This window comes from Strongylocentrotus purpuratus, unplaced genomic scaffold (assembly GCF_000002235.5).
Source record: "Strongylocentrotus purpuratus isolate Spur 01 unplaced genomic scaffold, Spur_5.0 spur5_scaffold_11, whole genome shotgun sequence".
Taxonomy (NCBI): Eukaryota; Metazoa; Echinodermata; class Echinoidea; order Camarodonta; family Strongylocentrotidae; genus Strongylocentrotus; species Strongylocentrotus purpuratus.
In genome coordinates, this window is record NW_022145596.1 from 25,101,761 (window position 1) to 25,123,500 (window position 21,740).

Consider the following 21,740-nt stretch of genomic DNA (forward strand, 5'->3'; position numbering starts at 1 on the left):
GAGAAATGATTAATTAAAATCAAGAAACAGATGGACAGGTGGATGTATAGATGTAAACAGATAATCAAATAGAGAGATTGACATTACAGTGTAAATACAGGGAACAAAGAAAGTTATACAGCCAAGTTAACCAAGTCTGTAAATCTTTATATTTATCATAATCTTTGTACATAACATGAAATTAGAAGGAAAAAAAATATAATCAGTTGCATTATATTGGGATTTTTGTGAGTTAAACATATACTTCCTCATATTTATTAGCAGCATCAATATTGCATCCTCACAATCGTTATTTGATGATCACGAACAAAAAATTGATGTGTCATTTTCTTTCCCCTCACCAGGCTGCCATGTGTCGATGTAGTCAGCCATTGGCAGGGTTCAGTGCTCGTTGTGTGGAAGATGAAGAGATGTTACAGGCTATCCTCAAGGCTAATCCAAAGTCAGATGTCATGTACATCGTTGATACAAGGCCAAAGGTAGGAAGGACAATGTCTGATTATAGACATCGTTTAACAATGTTAAATCTGAGATGCATGGCCCTACATCTTATCAGTCAGTGTCTGTGATATGGTGTAATATTGAAGCCCTAACAAAATTGCGCTTCAAAATGATCATGAAGTTCCCCCAAAAAGTGAAAATCTTTGAGTGATCAGTTTTACCATACTTCCTGATGATCGTTTCTTCATTTACTTGTTTACTGTTTGGAATGTGCAAATGATTTTCGTTTAGTTTTGTGCTTTGTATGTATTTTGTATTCGCTGTTTTCATTACTATGATTGCAAGGGGAATCGCTGTACTTTATTGCAAGCCCTAGCCTCTGGCCTTTTAATGCGTTTGAATAAATTGAATTTCTACTTAGATTAATGCTATGGTGAACAAAGCCTCAGGGAAAGGATACGAGTCTACAGAAGTCTACAACAACATCAAATTCAAATTTCTAGGAATAGAAAATATACACGTGATGAGGAACAGTTTGCAGAAGCTTATTGATGGTAAGTTATTCTTGCAATATGTTAACACTTTTAAAGGTTAATTTCCAGTTTGGGTAATTTGAATTCAGAATTAAAACAATATGTCTAGAAAAGCTGTTGTACCATTCCATTTAATCATTTTAATTCTAGTTTTTCTTATATAAGGTTATTTGGGGCTTGCTTTGACCAGATAGGCAGTACATGTATTAAAAAAATAGGAGTAGAAGAAAAAAAAACTGACAGAAAACCTCCTAGAGTAAAAAGCACGGACAGGGATAAAATGTAGGAAAAGGTACAGTTAAACCTGCTTTAGTGACCACCTGTCTAAAAAGAAAACCTGTCTACAAAAACCACATTATTTGTTTCCCTTGAAAATGGTTTCTCATTGAAAAATGAACTGAAGGAACCTGTCCACAAAGACTACTTTTTGGTAGAGTAGTGGTAGAGCAGTGGTCTCTTAACTGAGAGGTCCCAGGTTCGAAACCAAGTAACTGCGCTTCTGCCCTTCAGCAAGGCTTTAATCCTCATTACCAAGTCCCTTGGAGAGGACTTAAAACCACCCATCCCTTGGTTGCTTACTTGCAATCATATACATGCTTTCTACAGTCTGGTAAAGCAATCGCCAAACAAACATCATTACAAAAATATCATGAATACTATACATGCACCAAGAGTATCTGACAATGAGTGCTTCACACACTATGAACATGACTGACAATGAAAGCGGACAAAATATACAGTTCCCCAGGTACACAAAGGAACATCCCTTCACTGCTATTATATAAAAATGTGTAGAACAGGTGTCACATGCATATTCACCTTTTTACAAAATAGCAGTGAAGGGATGTTCCTTTGTCTACCTGAGGAACTGTATATTTTGTCCGCTTTCTTTGTTCGTCATATTCATAGTGACATGTACATTGTAGAATGACTAATATTACTCCTACTATAGTTTTGTCCTGCCAATACTTGATGACTATAACTACAAGTATTTAATGTATTTCTTTGTCCTTCTCCAGTGTGTGAGTTGAAGAATCCCTCCATGGAAGCATTCTTGAGTGGTCTAGAATCAAGTCAATGGATGAAACATATCAAGGCTGTACTAGACACATCATTATTCATTGCCAAGGTAAGTTATATAGTCAATGGATAGAACATACCAAGGCTATACATGTACCATACTATGGTATGGAATGAATCTTTGTATGCTAAAATGTCAGCTGATGAATCGTTAAGAGTGGTTTTCCTTTCAATTTCAGTATCAACGACACCAAATTTTCAACTACAATATTGTCACTGTCCCATTGGATAGAATTATACCACTCTGTTATTATTCTTTTATTCCCCCATCAGGAAAGAAAACTACCTGCCTCTATACCCCTTGTGAGAAGTACTTGACACATTGTTTGCAAATTCTGAGAGATTGTGAGAGAATGGTTTACATGTAGATATTTGGCATATTACTTCCTTTTTATACTTATTTGAGGGAGCTGCTCAGACTCTCGTTCGTCTTAAATTGGAAGTCGTCCCTGATACTAAGTTGCTTTTTATAGAAGCAAAAAAATTAGAGGAATGGGTCATGTAGTGATTGCTTGAGCAAATTCCGATCAAAGATAAGAAAGTCATGAATTTTGAAGGTGCGATCAGTCAAACACAAATAAGCAGCTCTGTGACGTATCTTGCAAGTTTGTCATTAAGTCACTACCGGTAGTCTGTTGTCTATGTATTATTTTTCTGGTTATTCTCCTGATGTATGTAGGCTATTGCTGATGAAGGACTGTCGGTGCTGGTACACTGTTCAGACGGCTAGGATAGCTATAGATGATGTATGTTTATCTGATTTACATGTTGCATCTTTTAATTTGTAGGCCATTGCTGATGAAGGACTGTCAGTGCTGGTACACTGTTCAGACGGCTGAGATAGCTACAGATGATGTATGTTTATCTGGTTTACATGTTGCATCTTTTGATTTGTAGGTCATTGCTGATGAAGGACTGTCAGTGCTGGTACACTATTCAGACAGCTGGGATAGCTACATAGGGTTATGTTTATCTGGTTTATATGTTGCTTCTTTTAATTTGTAGGCCATTGCTGATGAGGAACTGTCAGTGCTGGTACACTGTTCAGACGGCTGGGATGGCTACAGATGATGTATGTTTATCTGGTTTATTTGTTGCATCATTTAATTTGTAGGCCATTGCTGATGAAGAACTGTCAGTGCTGGTACACTGTTCAGACAGCTGGGACAGGACAGATTATGTATGTTTGTCTGATTTACATGTTGCATCTTTTAATTTGTAGGCCATTGCTGATGAAGGACTGTCAGTGCTGGTACAGTGTTCAGACGGCTGGGATGGCTACAGATGATGTATGTTTATCTGATTTACATGTTGCATCTTTTAACATGTAGGTCATTGCTGATGAAGGACTGTCAGTGCTGGTACACTGTTCAGACAGCTGGGATAGCTACAGATTATGTATGTTATCTGGTTTACATGTTGCATCTTTTGACTTGTAGGCCATTGCTGATGAAGGACTGTCAGTGCTGGTACACTGTTCAGACGGCTGGGATGGCTACAGAGGATGTATTTTTATCTGATTTTAATACATGTTGCATCTTTTAATTTGTAGGCTACTGCTGATGAAGAACTGTCAGTGCTGGTACACTGTTCAGACAGCTGGGGTAGCTACAGATGATGTATGTTTATCTGGTTTATATGTTGCATCTTTCAATTTGTAGGCCATTGCTGATGAAGGACTGTCAGTGCTGGTATACTGTTCAGAGGGCTGGGATAGCTACAGAGGATGTATGTTTATCTGATTTTAATACATGTTGCATCTTTTAATTTGTAGGCTACTGCTGATGAAGAACTGTCAGTGCTGGTACACTGTTCAGACAGCTGGGACAGGACAGATTATGTATGTTTGTCTGATTTACATGTTGTATCTTTTAATTTGTAGGCCATTGCTGATGAAGGACTGTCAGTGCTGGTACACTGTTCAGACGGCTGGGATAGCTACAGATGATATATGTTTATCTGATTTACATGTTGCATCTTTTAACTTGTAGGCCATTGCTGATGAAGGACTGTCAGTGCTGGTACACTGTTCAGACGGCTGGGATAGGACAGCTCAGACGTGCTCTCTGGCGAGTATCATACTGGATCCCTACTACAGAACTATACAAGGCTTCCAGGTAAGAAACAAATATTTCAGTTTGTGGGACTGTAGTTAGCAGGGTGACATTGAGATACATGTTATATTCAGACAGTTGCAGGTAGGTGCATCAGTTCAAACTCTGATATTAAAGAATTTCTAAACTAGTTTCAAGAATATTTAATGATTTTATTATCTCCTGGAGAACTGAACAGGGCAGCCTTTTGTGTACATTTACAAGGAGAGATAGTTTAAAAAAGAGGTAGGCAATGTTTCACCACTAAGTCCCAAAAGGCTCTGTATAAAGAATTGTTCAGGGAAGCATTGAAATACTTTTTTTGAGAGAGATATTGTAAGATTCCCCAATTTGTTTAAGTGTGTAGATGATACTACAGTCAAACCTGTCTAGAGCGACCACCCACAAAAACACAAAAAGTGGTCTTGTAGACAGGTTGGCATTGTTGGTCAATATCATGGGTTATCCTGGTCAACCACAATTGACAAAGAGTGGTATAGTGTTTAGTCAAAATAAAAATTAAAAATGATTCTAACATATTTCTATTTCTTTGGCCTCTGGTCGCATTAGGAAGGTGGTGGTTGTGGACAGGTGGCCACTATTAAAGACAGGTTTGACTGTACTTTCTAAAGTGTACTGAGCATCCCGGAGATGGATATATAGCGCAACAAAATATATATGTAGCTATTCTTTTTTTTAATCATAGGTGTTGATTGAAAAGGAGTGGTTGGCTTTCGGTCACAAGTTCCTGCACCGGTGTGGTCTGCTTGCGTACGACCCTCGGGAGGTGTCGCCAGTCTTCACCCAGTTCATTGAGTGTACCTGGCAGCTGTGCCAGCAGTTCCCCTGCGCGTTCCAGTTCAACGAGAGGTTCCTCCTGGAGCTCCACGACCATGTCTTCTCCAGCCAGTTTGGCAACTTCCTGGGCAATTGTGAGAGGGAGAGGCAGGATAAAAAGTGAGTCCAAGTGCAGTGCAGAGCTGCCAACCATTACTGTTTTCCTGGCATTATTCTGTTTTTTTCCTCCAAATTACGGTAGTACGTTTTTTTAATCATTATTTTTTTTTGACATTCTGTTTATCACACGACTGCCCTAAAATGTTGATTTGATCTCAAATTCAATAGAAAACTAAGGTTAAAACATACTTGAAAACATGGCAAAAACAGCATGAGGAATGGACATTTCTGCATTGAAAGTCTGTCGCGCGTTTTTGTAAGTTTTGTTTGATGAATCCCTTTTTTTTGCCATCACATTTCCTTTTTCAAGTCACAATGTCAACAGACTGAATACGTTTGAACTTGAAATTAATTATCCAATAATAAACACATAATAATAGGTATAAACAGTTTTGAACAATAACACTAAAAGACAAAGCCTGTTACCTTTGGACATATGAGAAACACCTTGTGGGTACATGGAATAAAGGAACAAACTTGAAATGTTAAATTTAGTAGAGTTAATTACAAACAAAACTTTAATACAATTATATGAATGGATCGAAGTATAAAGGTAAGTATCAGATACTTACCAGTTTATTACATTTTACTCATTTAAAAACATTACATTATTCCAAATGACCAATAACCAATTGATCAGGAGTTTGCAAGAAGTTGGTTTGGCAGTGAGACCGAGGTTTAAGCGTTCGTCAAAATCACAGAATCCACATGATCGATGTGTCTTATACCCAGTCATCTGGACTAGACCAGCACCAGACAGGGAACAGACTTAACAAAAATAATACATTAACCTTAATGACCAAGAACCTGTCAGTTGGGAGCTTGCAAGGAGTTGTTTTGGCAGTGAACCCCCCTTTGACCAGATTCAATCATGAATCTTCTTATGTGATTTCTTATTTCATCAGATTATAAAGAGTTGCATGAGTGGCAAATACCTCCAAACTAATCGAGTCAAGGGGGGAATTTAAAATTAAAAAAATTATGCAATTTTTCCTCGTTCAGACAAAAACACTTACACCAAACTTTACCTAGATACTATTTCAATGAAATAATGAAAGCATCAGTTCAATGAACACTCTGCACGTCAAGAGAAATTAGCATTCATTTGAAGCCTAAATTCTTTTGTTAGCAGACAACAGTCCTCTGAGCGGGGAATTTCTCCTTCTCGGTAGGTTTGCATGGAATTCCAGTTGTAAACTTGTATACAATTGGACCTTGTTAAAGAATAAAAATCCCAAGGGATTCCTATTGTTGCTGACCCAGTTTGGCTTTATTGAATAGAGTTGTAACAAAGTTGGCATGGATGCGTCCTATTGTCTGAATTGTGTAATTGAAACATCTGGAGGATATGTACCACATCCCCAGATAATGACCAGGGACCCGTTTCACAAAGCATTTTTTCAATGACAAATGACAAAAAAAAACAGTGGCAAATCTGCTGATAACCAATCAGAAGCAAGGATGTCAGTAGCTTATAACAAAAACTGTCATTTGTCACTGATGACAAGTTTTGTGAAACACCCCCTAGCTGAAACACTACTCATGTTAGATCATGGAAACCTCCAAGGACAGTAGTCCCTGGAAGATAATTACAGCCATCCTAGATCCATGGGTCATTGTCCTAGGGGTGGGGGGTATTTAGTTGGTTGTCGTCCAGGTGGGTTTTTTTTCTAGTGGGCTAGGGAAAGTCATGAGGAAGTAGTGGGTGGGGGGGGGGGTAGGGTCATTGTCCAGCTGATTATTAAGCTGAATTGTCAGTTGTCTATATGGTAACAGTCAGTGCGGTGTATGGAGAAAGACTAATACTGCTTTCAAACTGGCTTCTATCGGAGTCACACCGATGAAAATACCACTTGAATTTTCCTTAGGCAAACAAAGGTGAAACTGCCGTTTTCTCCCTGTCGCTTTCTAACTGCCGGTGAAATTCACTTGCTGTGGCGAGCCCTTGCCGGAAGTGAAGAATTATTGCGTAATTATTAAGCCCGCGCTCCATATAGCTAGCATGCAGCATGTTCAACCATAAGTCAACAAACACAGCTGGTTACGATAAAGCGCGCGTATACTGCGACCTTTGACCATTTTAATCGCTGTTTTAATCGCCTTTTTCTCCCGAACGCTTTCTAATTGGCCGTTTCATCGGTGTCACACCGATAGAATGAGAATTTAATCGCCTTTTTCTCTTCTTTTCATCGGCTATTTAATCGCCTCTTTCTCCTCCGTTGCTTTCTAACTGGCCATTTCATCGGATGCGTCCGGATGCATCCGATGAAAATCAGTGCAGTTAGAAAAGGGTATATAAATGGTGAACATCTGGATTGCTTATTTCTAAGTACATGTACTTACATAAAGTTAGACTTGTTTGATTTGGCCAATGATTGAATCCAAGCTATGCTACATCCACCTTGTCAACAGCAACAAAAGAGAGAAAAACACTTTTTGGATACCATCATCCTGCAATACACCCACAATATTTGAATGCCCAGACACACATTTTAACCCTACGCCCCAGCTCTCTTGAGTGTTTAACCTGTCTAATGAAGGGTACACCAGGGACCCGCTTCACAAAAATCAGTGTCAAAGCTGCTGATAACCAATCAGAAGCAAGGATTTCACTAGCTTATAACAAAAACTGTCATTTGTCACTCATGACAAGTTTTGTGAAATGGGGCCCAGATGCCCGATCTAGTTGCTTCTGTATTTTAAAGAAATTATTAACAGTTCTGACAAAACCTTAAAAGACTTGTTGAAGTTCACCTATGGCTGTTTTTTTGTTGCTTAGGTTGTCCCAGAAGACATTCTCTCTATGGCAGTACATGCAGGCTCGCATGTCAGACTACATCAACCCACTCTACAAAGCTAATCATCCAAGTGCCAATGGTATCCTCAAACCAAACTTCAGCCCTCAGATGCTCAAGTAAGTTTTTTTTTAAATTTTTTTAGCAGATGTTTCTGCAATTATTGATAAATCAAATATAAAACATTCCAATAACAATAATAGTATATAATATTGATTTACATAAAGATTGACAACTTAAATACACATATATAAAAATGCATATATATATATATAATTGAAAACTTAAAAGTATTGAGGTAAGTAAAATAATCAAGATAAATGCAGAGGCCAACTATCATAAGCATGAATATTTGAGTCATACTCTTCACATTATTAATATAAAGGTATTTGATTATGGACCCATTGCCTGCAAGAGCCAAGTGGCTGGCTCCCTGTATAAAAGCCTATAGGAATGAATTTAAAAAAAAACAGTAGTCAGTCTGGGGTTAAGAACAGAGTACATGTAAATATTTTGATGACTCTTTTTGCAGATATGTTAGAGATCTAGAATTTGTAAATGAATTTGAAGAAAGAAACCTGCCAATTTTTTTGAAGATTAATGGTTTTCGCCTTTGATTATTTTCCCTTCACACAATAAAACATTAATCTATATAACCTGCCCCTGGAATTTGTTTCTACATGTACAGTATCTATAAAAACTCCATTCTATTAAAATCATTCCCAGAAAAAGCTGCCTGAGTCTGCTACACTTAACCATGAAATTGGCTATTAAAATATGAATTTCCTTTGTTTAATTGTGAATGTTGTAGATTCTGGCGAGGGATGTACAATCGGTATGAGAATGGAGTCCATCCCAGGGAATCGGTCACAGATGTGTTGAGTGCCATGAAAGATCACAGTACTTCACTAGCAGACCATGTGCAGTTCTTGGAGAATGTAAGTGGACGGTGTTATGTAATGATTAGATAATTATCTAAACAATATGTATTGGTTACATATTGATTATTAAAACAATAATTATTGACTAGGTAATAATCATCCTACACCTGTAGGTTCAGCTCCACTTTCCACGGAATATGGGTTAAATATCATAGGTTGCGGACATTGTTATTTTCAAATTTCATGTATGAATTTATCATCATCATCATCATTTTCATCACCATGATCATCGTTTAAAGTCAGTATTTCCCATGCTGTGGAATTGGATGTCTTTTATATTCTTGATAGTCTTGATGGTTAACTTGTGATTTAAATGTTGCGATTGCATCTGTTTGCATCACTAAAATTTGATAAGTATTATTGTGCAAATACTGTCAATTATTTCAACCATTTCCTTATCTATATATTTGTATTTTCTATTGTTCATACTGAAATTCAACTTTTTTTGGTTGCAATTGATAAATCATTAAGTGATTGAAGTTTGTTAAAGCCCCACTGCACTACTTATAGCAACTTGTGCCCTCTATATAGCAAACAATGCCTAATCGGTGTCCATTGGTCCCCCATTATCCCCTTTTTCTTATCTTAATTGAGAGCTGATTTGATGAGATAACCACCTGTAAGTGACCATGCAGGGAGGTCTAATCCCTCCTGGCCAAACTAGTGCAGCGGGGCTTTAAATGAAGGGTTTTTATCATCATTGCTACAGCAAATCTCATCACTGAAGAGGATGCTGGCCTCTGAGAGTGTGAGCAGAGAAGAGAAACCCGATACCAATCACATCTTTGAGAACGGTAGCACCCAGAATTCCAATTCACTCGACAAAGACACCACAATATCAACCAAAGATGACATCTCTAATGAAGTAAGTCTTTTAAATCATGGTTGGTTGAGCCTAGCCATAGTACATAGATAATAGTATATCTGTAAAGCACTTAGAGACATCATAGATGTATTAAGCCCTATATAAAGTGGAATTATTATTATTATTAGCCATCACAAAACTCTAGGTTGGAATATATTTTTGATAAGTTCAAATAGTTTTCAATGATGATTTTCTTAATTGCAAATAATTATGGATGATAATTGTACTAGGAGCTTGTCTCTAGTTCTGACATTACATTTGGAGAGTAAATGGCTAAAATGGATTCTAACTTGTTTTGCAGATAATAGAAAGGTTGTACATGTATAAACCAACAAAAAAGAAAGAGAGTTATGAAAATGAGCTAGAAATCACATTCGCTGCATACTACAACTCTCATCGACATGTTGAACATGCATGTTATGCATCGGGTCTAATTATTTTTCTTTATTCAGTCTTGGATCGCGATAATTACTACACATTTTACATACAATCAATATGAAACATTGTAATCATTGTAAATGAGCTTATATCAATTTATTTGATAAAAATGTAATAATTTGATTGTAGCACATTGTTATTTATATATTTATGTATCAGACTTCACAGTTTATTTGACTTTATGTCAATCTGTTTGTATTTGTATTTTGTATTTGAAATCCTACCTAAGTTTGGTTGCAATAAACAAATAATACAAAATAAATAAGCTGGTAGAATCACTAAAAGCTGGAAGAATTACACAATCAAGAGAAGTTTGTAGTTATGCACTTGTGTCCTCTTGTACCCCTTTGACTAGAAATGTGACTCAAGTGCAATCAGCAGTGATGACACACCGGACAATGATGTGTCCTCCCTGAAGACCAGTCCATCTCTGAGAAGGGATGATAGCAGCGAGGTACTCTCTGCATCCCTCATGAACAATGCGGTGGAGAGTGTAGCTACGGAGTGGCAGAGCTTCAGGCATATAAGACAGTGCTCCTGCTCCTCTCCGTTTGACTACTTCAGCAGAAAGGTCAGCATTTTAAAGAATAATAATAAAAGTACAGTTCTTATAAAGCGCATAATACATTTGTTAACATCTCTATGCGCTGCAGAGGTGTCGTGGTCGAGTGGATATGTCAGCGAACTGTGGATCACAAGGTCCGCGGTTCAAGTCCCACTGCGGCACTAATGTCCTTTGGCAAGACATTGATCTACATTTGCCACTCTCCACCCAGGTGTTAATTGGGTACCCGGTAGGATGCGAAAGCTAAATGTGGTTTGATTAGCAATGGCGCTTGTAAAATGGCGACTGGCTGGAATGCTCCCCAGGGAGTGGAGAATGTGCATACCTTGTGTGCAGGTAAGCATGAATCCGATGACCGGGGTAATAATATATATCTGTAAAGCGCATTGAGAGGGCCTGCGGTCCTAAAATGCACTATATAAGGACGAACTATTATTATTATTATTATTATTATTAGGGAAAAATGAAAAACAAAAAGTAAATACTAGTAAGAAAAAAGAAAATATACTGCATGGTAATATTCTACACAGCATGGTCAAATTCTACACCGAAGTACCTGTGTGTAAGATTTATTCACCTCTTATTAAAGAGAATAGCTTGGTGTTGTGGTCTGTTCACTTAATTCTCAATTAGGAGGTTTGGGGTTCTTGTCCTTGTCTGGTGTGTATGTCCTAAGACCAGGCATCAAGCATATAAAGTTCTCTCCTATTAGTTGATTGGGTTTTAGGATATGTTTTAAGGTAAGTGTTAGGGTTAGGTAAACTGGGGGATCCAGGGTGGGAGTTAGAAATATGATGGGTGTTAGAATTTACCTTGGAGCAATTGTTGCTGGAGCATGTTTGATGCAATCAATATCGTTTGTCATTGTTGGAGTCTTGCATTCCTTCATATTCCTGATATTTGCATTTTTTTTTCCCTTCACAGTACCACTGTTGGAAGTGCGGTGAAGTCTTCTGCATCCGTTGTATAGACAAACAGACCCAGCTACCTGGTCACGAATCCCAGCGTCCTGTCCCCGTCTGTCGGCCCTGCTACCGGGAACTCAAAGCGGGTTGCTCGGAGCCCAGCACACCCTCACGCTCTCCGTCCGTGGGACTCTCACCCACGCGCATCTTAGCCGGGGGTCCATTATCGCCGTCGTCGCCCATCACAAACGCGTTAGGAGCCATCCAGATTCAGGAATAATGAGAGGCCGAGCTCCAGTCACATCGGAGAGACCGACACCGGACTGACAATAACTAAACAACGCATCACATCACCCCGATGTGCGAGATTCATCGATCATTGGTCTGTTTGGATTCAGGTTTTGAGATGTGCCTGGGGTATGAGTATCATCATGACATAAGGAAATCCTCAGCTGGTTATCTAATATTATCTATAGAATACAGCAGAGAGTAAATCAAATATATTTTTCTTCTTCTTTTTTTTTCTTTAGTGAGGCTTTCACATTAACTTTACAGTCTTTTCCATTCATTTTCGTTTACTTCTGCTTGAATATGAATACATGGTTAGAAGGCTCAGAAAATCTTGTATCTTCTTACTCATTAATAATGACATAGAATTTCGACTTTCTTTCAATGAACATCAGGATCCAATACATTTAGAATTGTTTTTATTTTTAGAAAATGTACAGACAATGCCAAAGTTTTGTTCAGAGGTTGCTATCAGAAGCATTTCTATTCTCTGAAGTTTTGAGGGATGAATTTATATCTGGTGCTCTTTCTTTTTGTAGGTAGTGAACAAAACAACTTTTCATTGATAAAAGATCCACCAACACTTTGAAACGTGTGCCAAAATAACGCAGGCAACCTGAGGGGTGTTTCACAAAGCCTTTTTTCAATGACAAATGACAAAATCAGTGACAAATCTGTTGATAACCAGTCAAAAGCAAGGGTTTTAGTAGCTTATAACAAAAGCTGTCATTTGTCACTGATGACAAGTTTTGTGAAACACCTCCCTGGTCAAGGTTTGCATTGAAATTCTAGAGGTCTTTTGCTTCCCTTCATGCTTGGCTTGCCAGGGGGTTGCCAGCTGGGCTACCTACACAGTTGCTTAGCTTGCCAAATTCAGTGTTTGAGGGCTTGTGCATTGCACAGTGGAGGATAACATTCATTTTGTCTTTATTTTGTTGGTGCAACTTGGAAATTGCCCTGTGATATATGTTAGATGGTTTACGGTGCCTGGGCTGCTGTGTATGTTATGCCTGGCTTTAAAGAGTTGTAACCTCATCAGTGTGTCTGTGTGCAGCACACAATTCTCGCTACCGTAACTAGGGTATTTGGCAATAAAGGGCAGTACCTGCCATGGGTATGTTAAGCAACGCCACTTTAGTTTCCCATACAGATGCAATGGGTCAAGAACTAGAAAGTCTAATACAAATTATAGTTTCAGAACCAATAAACTATAAGTAACAGATTATGATGGTGCCTACTTAGAGTGCATGAAACCTGAACCATAGTTCAGTAAAATAAGGAATTAGTTAACACTGCTGTGAATTCTCTTTGGAAGCTGGAAGAAACCTAGTCTTTAATATCATCTTCCCAAGTATTGTATCTGTGCATGTGATGACCCGCGCAGTGTGGGAGGAAGGTCGCCATCTACTGTCTAACATCATATTTGCGCTAGGGTCAATAGGTCAATAGGTCGATTCTACTTGGTTGATTGATTGGTTGGTTAGTTGATGGATAAACTGTGTACATGTACTTCATCTTATTGCGTATATCATTGGATAAATGTTTCACGCACAATTACTGAAAAAAGGACAGTTTGTTCTTTCACACTGTAGTTAGAAGCAAGGTAGGAAGGAGAATGTCTAATACGCAGTTGTTGTTTAACTTTTGGAGATGAATGGTGTTAAATCAGTCATAAAGGAAATGGGAAGCGCTGTTGTATGAAAGATGATAATGATGATGATGATTCCCATTAAAAATCTGCATGATTTTTTCTCACTAAAAATAAATAAGATTTGTTGAAAATGTTATCAATATTATTTTTACCCCCTTTCATTCAGATTAATAACAGTTCAACTTCCTTCTCAAGACGTCTCAAAAACTCAAGATTATCTTTAATTTCATTCGAGAATTCTTACATAGCAGATTAAAAACTGCTCACTAATTATGTGGCTGAAGATGGGAGATCACATGGCATTCAATATTAAATCTCTAGTGGGATAATTATTGTGATATTTTTGTATGAATCTAATGAAAAAAAACTTGCCAAGTCTTGTATGAATATGATGTAATGTGAATGTATAATAGATATTTGACTATCGATATGAGCTAACATTCCCAGTTTACAAATGAGTGAACCTGTAATAGATAAAAAAATATGTTGAATTTAAAGCAATGTTGCATTATTTTTGCAAACAAATAATTTTTCAAACTTTGGTCAAGTTTTGATTAAATATAATGACCTTGTTATAATGTTTATGAAGCCATGTGTGATATTGATAAAGTTTATGAGAGCGTAAGTAATATTAATGAGTGTGTGTTTGTATCAAAGCATCATTATGTCCTGTAGAAGAGCGCAAACACCAAAAAAGAAAAACAAATATACAGAGAGAAGTTATCACCATTCACTGTTAGCACTTTTCGGGCAACTTGTATGGAGTGGAATTCGATGTGCAGATGCAATGTAGAGTCATAGAAAGATAATTCTGTTAAAATGTGTATTTCTAGAAATGTCAACTGCTACTCGTCTGTCTGTTTGCACCCGCCAGCAGAGCACATTATTTGAATAGAGCCGTCCTGTATGTGAATAGCAAGTAAACATTCCCTAGCAAAGGATTGGAATTAAGTCTCATTTCCAGCCTGCATGCTAAATTATAGAAACATATTATTAGGTTAGAGCGAGATGGTCATCAGTGTCTATGTGCAGAAGGTCATTATTCACTGACACAAGACTTGGTGGGAATATCATGATGGGTGTACAAGTCTTGCACACAGCAAACACTTGGCCCCATTAAAACAAAACAGTCTCTCAATGAGTCTTTGGGTGTTGAAAATGAAAGATATTGACTTTAATGGGTGGAAAATGCAGAGCATTAAATAAGGCCTGTTGGTCATAAAACTGAAGGCTATTCCTGGCGATTGCCAACACCTTTTATTCGGTAAACTCCCAAATGGTGTCGAATTCCCCATGAGAGCCCACTACTGTACGTCATTAAGATTAAAAGTGGAAGAGCAACAAATTCAACAAATGATACTTTTTATTCAAATGGTACACTCTAAAGATGACAAATTTAATACATCTGTGTATCCACTTCAGTCGGTATAAAGTCTCTATGTTACCTTCAATGTGCATTTTTTATTTAACATGCACCAAATGCGCTCATGAATTATATGGACTGTGATCATGGTATGGATGGAATCCTGATCATAATCAAGAGTGTGCAGTAGGAGACATGATATCATGCTTTCTGTAATAGGTGGATCCACTCTAAATCTTTGCTCTCTCTCTCCAAGTATGTACTTTGAAATGAGTAAAGTCATAAGATTAGAACCATTCCTATCCTATGGGTACAAGTAAACCAGTAAAAAAACAGAAATTGCAACAAAAAGTTATTCTACGGTTTCCACCTTGGATGCCATTTTGAGAAAGAAAACAAAAACCTTCCAGGGGTTTGGTTTTCTTTGATTTTCTTATGTTGTCCCTGAATTTCAAACACTACTGGAAACCGTTGAAAAACCTTTTGTTGCAATTCATTTGGGAGTTGGATAGTTTTTCCATAAATTGACCGGATTCAAGTATATTGCCATAAGACCGTGTGTTACGGGTGAGATGAAATTTCACAAAGGAGTGGAGCATAGTCTCATTCATCTAACACGCATGCGACGGTCTTCTTGAATTGCATGTTCATTACCAGAACTGGAGATGTAAGATTATTTTCAAACACAGCACCCACTTTGGGGAACCACTTATTCTGTGCCAGATGATAATGGTTTTAGGTTAACACCGTACTTTAAAAGGGTGTTAACACCAAGCACCCAATGTGTATAAGTGTTGGTAGCCTTCCTTTTGGAACGCCTATTTTAGTGCAATGTAGCTAGAATTTGTTTTGGTCAATTAAGGATACATTTGTATTGTGCAAACAACCTTATTTTCATTTCAGTGTATTCATTAATGTAGCATTTGATGACACTCAGTCATTCTTATCTCTTTTTCTTCAGGTATTACTGTTCTTTCTCTGCGCAGTTTGAGCTTCAATGTTTTTTCTTTGCAATACTTATCATTGTAAAAATGTTAACATTTTCTCACCCATCAAATGCACAACAGATAATGCTTTGCTGCACATAACCGTGGCAAGCTTTGGAATAATCAATAATGTTTTAAGACACAAGGAAGATGGCCTACTTAATGTTGTCAATTCTTTGAATGAATTTGACTGAGGAAATTGAGATTGGTACATGTATGACATTGCATATCATTATAGAATTGCCAATTGGAGATTCCCATATCGATAGTAATCTTAACTTACCAAAATTCATAGCCTAATTACTTGTCTTATTTCTTTTTCTTCTAACAAAAACATTTATATTAAGTTATTTCACTGATTTGTCTGTTTCCTGTCTTTCTGAAATCATTTGTTGATTGATTGATTTCCATTCAACCCAAGACCTGTGCATATTGAAAGGGCAAGTTCTCTGTACCCTAATCATTCAGCATGCATGAAGGTTCATTGTTAGCCATTTAGAAGTGTGATGCATTTGTGTTCTCATGTCCAATACACACTTTTTCAGGTTTATTTGAGTCCATTGTGGATGTTTTAAACCATGTTTTATCATAAACTCCTTCATGAATTTGAGTTAGTTTAGTTGGAAGATATTCACTGATCAGTAAAGGAAGTGCTCGCATGAAGATAACCTTCTGTTCATTCTTTGGAATATGAATGATGTTACAATTCTTGTGCGCTATGCTATCTTCATTGTCAATTTAATATATTTTCATGTGATAATCTAAAAAAAGACCAAATAAAATAAAACCATAATGTATAAAAAAAAATATTAAAGAATGCATCCTTTGTTGATAAAGTAGGAAGTTTGATTATTTATTCCATGTAAATTGAAGAAAATGGCATTTTTCGGTTTGTCATGATTCTAATCAAAGAAGTGTATTTTAAAATATGTAAGATTGTGCAGTAACTTGTTGATATAATTGAACACTCATGACTCATGAGAGAATAGATATTCTTTGAAGCAGTGTCATTTGGTTTGTTGTAGACGTTTCTAGCATATCTTGCAGAGCAGTATGAATCGTTGTGTATGTATGCTTGTAAATAGAAATTTAAAAAAGATTATAAATATATATGTTCTATGGGATTCCTTAGTTGATGAAATCTGTGAGTTTACAGAAATTAAATGAATATGTCATAATATATATATATGTATAGCATATAAACCCTAACTGTCCTGATTTGTCATCATTAATTTGTCATGTTTGTGTTATAGTGATGTGAATTCATCAAGAGATGGTCGAAGGTCGAATGAAGAGTTGCTGCTTAACAAGAGAAGAGAAGGGGAGGAATAATATTTACAATAGGGTGAAAAGTGAAATTAAGACAGCATAGCAGATAGATAGATCAATGAATGTAGATGCTGATAAACACATGTATATATATATATATATATATATGTACAGTCTTGATTTCTGCTCGGAGTTTGAATGATGCTCCATGAACCAAATAAATTGTTTTACAAATTTTTTTTCCCTCAGGGCTTTGTCAAGTAATGATTTTATTTGACTTGGACAATTGTTATTGTTATGCTTCAATTTCTTCATGTATGGAGCGTAATTATTTCTTGTATTTTTGTATATATATATATATATATATATAGAGAGAGAGAGAGAGAGTGTGTGTGTGTGTGTGTGTGTGTGTGTGTGTGAGAGAGAGAGAGAGAGAGAGAGAGGGGGGGGGGAGACAGAGAGACAGACAGACAGACAAGGGAAGAGAGAGGGAGAGAAATGAGGAATAACTTCAGGAGGATAACCATGCATGGAATGACAAATGAAATGTGAAGAAGGTAGGAGAGTTATAGATTAGGAAAGCAAAACGACTAAGGTAATCACTGTGGGAATGAGAGAAGAAAAAAGAGATATATATATGTTTTTTTAAATACCGGTAAATATTTTAATGAAGATTATTGGGAGAACATTGGGAAAAACAGGCTGAAATAGTTGACGAAAGACCTAGGAGCGAGAAGAGAGATATGAGAATAAAAGTACGGGTAAAATTATAGAAAATTGTAAAAGAGTGAATGCGTAGTTTATGCAAGCAATAAGTGTAAAAGAATAGAAGGTGAATAGTGAAACGGATGAATTTGTGGGTTGCTTAAAATCTTAAATATTTATATTGGACATGAATACAATAATGGAATGAGGTGAGTTTAAAGCTAATTTTGAGCTTTGGTATGGGAATCGTATTTTGAGAGAAAATTGCTATGATTTCTTCTGGATTGTTTATCCTGCAGTAGATAGGTTGTTTGAAATAGTGTAATAAAAACAAACCACAAAATTAAACTAACCACACTGGGCATCATCTTCAATAAAATCCTTAACTCCCATTTGCACATAGTGACCTGGTGTCGTGCCTACTTAGGTACCCGGATTTCCTTTTCTATATTTACCAAAACTCAAGTACTGTATAATCTATAACTACAAGTATAAGGAGAAGTGAAAAGGGGTACAACAAGGGAACAGAAAAAGACATATTCATGGCGTGACAATTGAGCAGAGGATAGGATGAAGGCAAATCTTAATCTCGAATAAAGACACATATTTCCCAAAATCATTAATTTCTTTAAAATAATATTTCAATTTATAAATGTATAACAATTCTCTATTATCTTTGAAACTCTCAATGCACAAAATTAGGATTATTAAGCACGCCAACTGGAGTCGGACTATTGTACAGTGTTTGTTGGCAAGGCGGAGTTTTGCAACTAGGAACGCTTCGGCGTAGTAAAGTTCAAAGAATTACATTAAATATATTCTGGTATTTCACCATTTCATAATTTGGATTGAACAACACTCTTGTGGTTTTTTCCATTGAGAAGGAACGAAAGTTGGAAGTGAACTGAAACATATTGGATATCACACAGATTACCTGTTACTCGATGAAAACAACCGCCGTTTGGACTGCAAGTCCGCTTCAATCGTTGCCTGATCTGTGAGCCAGACTCAGCGGCGCGGAAATCGCCGTGAACTGGTAGCTCCGCCAAGACTCCGACAGACACAGGCCGTGTACTTCATCGACTGAGGTCGCCGGACGTGAGACTTTTAGATTTTGTGTTGGGCCACTTTAATTTATGAATGAAAATTCATACATGAAGCTAATGCGATGCAAGAAGTGTCTACAGATCTAAGTGTATAAAGACAGAGGAATCACATTGACATTTTCAACTTGTTTTGAGGGATATTCTTTCAATTCAAATAGAAACTGTCAAATAAAATTGTTTCTTCAAAATGGACAGTGCCAGAAAATGGCAACAGTTCGCTGACCACCCCGTCACAGATGGATTGATTTACTTTTACAGTGGAATTATCAATATTACAATGCAGAGGCATTTGTGAAACAAGACGTTCAAATAGATCTATCAGTATCAGAGACAGAAAGTGTCCACCAGAAAGATGAACAAGTATGAGGTGTTGGGCATTGTTGGGGAAGGTGAGTAAAGTTTACAGTTTCTTTTTTTTTTCCTTCTTTTTTCTTTCCTTCAGCTAGTATTAGTGACTGTTTAAATAGCAAATGTTCAATTGCTATTAAAACCAATCATTAAAATGGTAGTTCTTGTGCAATTGTGTAGACCTTAACTTGTGAAAATAAGAAATTCAATTGTATGAAGGGGTGACCAAAGTTTGTGAAGATTTTGACATATTATAAAATGAGATATTCAATCTATGATTTCTCATATTCTACACAAATTTATTTATTTAAATTATTACCAAATGGACGGCAAAGTTATTTTACTACAAATTGGTTCAAATAGAACATTTATCATCAAAGGATTACAGAGATTTTGGATTGGCGTGATGCTGCAACTAAAAAAGTCATCAAAACATCAAGACCTTACAGGGGTTTGTACAGGGATTTATACCAAAAAAGTGATCCTTAAAAAATAAGGTAATATCATCATTTGCAAGGCAAGATATATTATCATACAATTAGTTGGTAGAAGTCTACTAGGCCTACTTTTTACTTACCCCGGTACAATTTTGAGGAAATTTGCTCTAAAAATTAAGATTTTCAGACCCTGGCCATATCGGTAAGTTGATAATATTTTGGAGCGGATGCAATTTAGGACTGCAAAATTTGCTGATCTTTTGTCAATATTTTCACGATTTCGCAACAATTCCAAAGAAACTTTTGTCTCTGTTCCTCTTTCCATTGGTGATATCAGATTTTCAAAATCTTACTTCCTTTTGAGATTGCGAACTTAGGTCATGTGCGAATTATGGTCACACGTTCAAACTGAACATACTACATGTAGGCCTAGCACTTTGTAGTAGGCTCTGCTTGGAGGGAGTCAGGCTATAAACTCAGGCCCAGAGAGGCGGGGACAACTCCGCTCGCTGCAAAAACAGTCATTTTTTTGCAGGTATAGGGTTAGAGTTCAGGTAAAATGACCAAAAAATGCCTGCTTTTGCACCGGGCCGAGTTGTCCCCAGGTCCGAGTTAGCTTGGATCCGCTTGTAGCGTACTGTGCCCAGTCAGACTTTGGCAACTCAAATTTTAGTTACAGGTACGTTTAAAAAAAGCCTTAAAGGTCATGTAAAATTAATGGTCATCTTTGATTACACATTAGAGTTCAGAGTTAAAAGGCAAATTTAGATAAAATAATATTTCTTCAGTTATATTCTAGGTTTTATCATTCGTTTTGATATAAAATATCTATCATTTGACCCTAATGATTTTACAGACATTTAAAAATGTTGGTTAGAAATATGTTACAAGTTATTAACATTCACCTTTGAAAATCATGAAGTAATGGGGGTTTTAACACCTCTATGAATCTAACTTTTTTACACAATATTTAGTTCAGAACTTTACAAGCATTCATATAAACTACATACTCCTGAGTCTTAATATGAATTCTGATTTTATACTATTGCAATTTTGGGTTAGATTGTATTTCACAAATATGTGACCTGAATATAGTTTAAACAATAGGAAGCAGATGATATATGTGTTCTTCAGTTCTGTTAACACTGATACTGATTACTGAGGGCTTCTACTCATTCATATTAATTGTACTGAGGTAAACCAGTCTCCTCCCATCTCAAGGCCACGCCACTATCTACATGTATTGATACCTCACATCTAATCCATACCCCAGTCAACTCTTAGCAATCCCCTTTACACTAAATGAATTAGATTAAAAGAGTGGATCGTTTAGAAACCATGGGTGCAATGCCTGCGCCTATTGATTAATGCGGAGAGGCCCTGGATGGGTGCACATCTCAAATGGGGTGAGGGGATTAAGTGATCATTGTGTTATGACACGGGGGAGCGATACAGTACCCCTGTATGATGGAAGGGGATTGATTTAAATTGGAGTAAGAAAGTATTTGGAAGCCTTTATCAACATGTTGAATTGTTGATACTGTAGTGTGGAAGATTTTGAGCTACAGTGTAGGGCCTACTGTAGGGGCTTATCACGGAGACTGACATCCTTATTTTGGGATCAAAACATTCATACATGCCTACAGGAAGATTGATTGAAACATTATTTGTCATAAAACAACTTGTTATGAGCAGTTTCTCTTGGAACTCCCTTGCAAAAGAAATTATACAAAACATAAATTCAGCACTGCAGGTGTTTTTATAAAGTCTGTACCTTTTGAAAGATACAAGATTTTGCATTCGTTATCATTTTTGCAAAACTTCTCAATTCAGAGTAAGGAGGTTTTAAAGTTTTGGCAACAACAATAAAATTGTATCCTACAAAAAGTGATGGAACTTTAACCTACTAGAATTTGTTCTTAAAAGTGAGAAATATGTATACTGTATATACATACACACATATTGAGAGCTAAA

The 21,740-nt window shown here is 36.8% G+C and overlaps 2 protein-coding genes across 2 annotated transcripts in view; both read left to right on the forward strand.

Annotated features, from left to right (window-relative positions):
- Nucleotides 1-17,110, forward strand: part of LOC585290 (myotubularin-related protein 8) — a 37,239-nt gene extending 20,129 nt beyond the window's left edge. The window contains exons 6-15 of the mRNA XM_030980963.1: nt 345-479; nt 863-995; nt 1,994-2,103; nt 4,046-4,171; nt 4,854-5,104; nt 7,884-8,018; nt 8,711-8,837; nt 9,550-9,705; nt 10,499-10,714; nt 11,633-17,110. Of these exons, the coding sequence (XP_030836823.1) occupies nt 345-479; nt 863-995; nt 1,994-2,103; nt 4,046-4,171; nt 4,854-5,104; nt 7,884-8,018; nt 8,711-8,837; nt 9,550-9,705; nt 10,499-10,714; nt 11,633-11,893 (1,650 nt within the window). The 3' untranslated portion in view covers nt 11,894-17,110. The remainder of the gene's footprint in view (nt 1-344; nt 480-862; nt 996-1,993; nt 2,104-4,045; nt 4,172-4,853; nt 5,105-7,883; nt 8,019-8,710; nt 8,838-9,549; nt 9,706-10,498; nt 10,715-11,632) is intronic.
- Nucleotides 17,111-18,598: 1,488 nt separating this feature from the next.
- LOC591416 (cyclin-dependent kinase-like 5) overlaps nt 18,599-21,740 on the forward strand; it is a 31,641-nt gene continuing 28,499 nt past the window's right edge. The window contains exon 1 of the mRNA XM_030980964.1: nt 18,599-19,370. Coding sequence (XP_030836824.1) covers nt 19,334-19,370 — 37 coding nt within the window. The 5' untranslated portion in view covers nt 18,599-19,333. The remainder of the gene's footprint in view (nt 19,371-21,740) is intronic.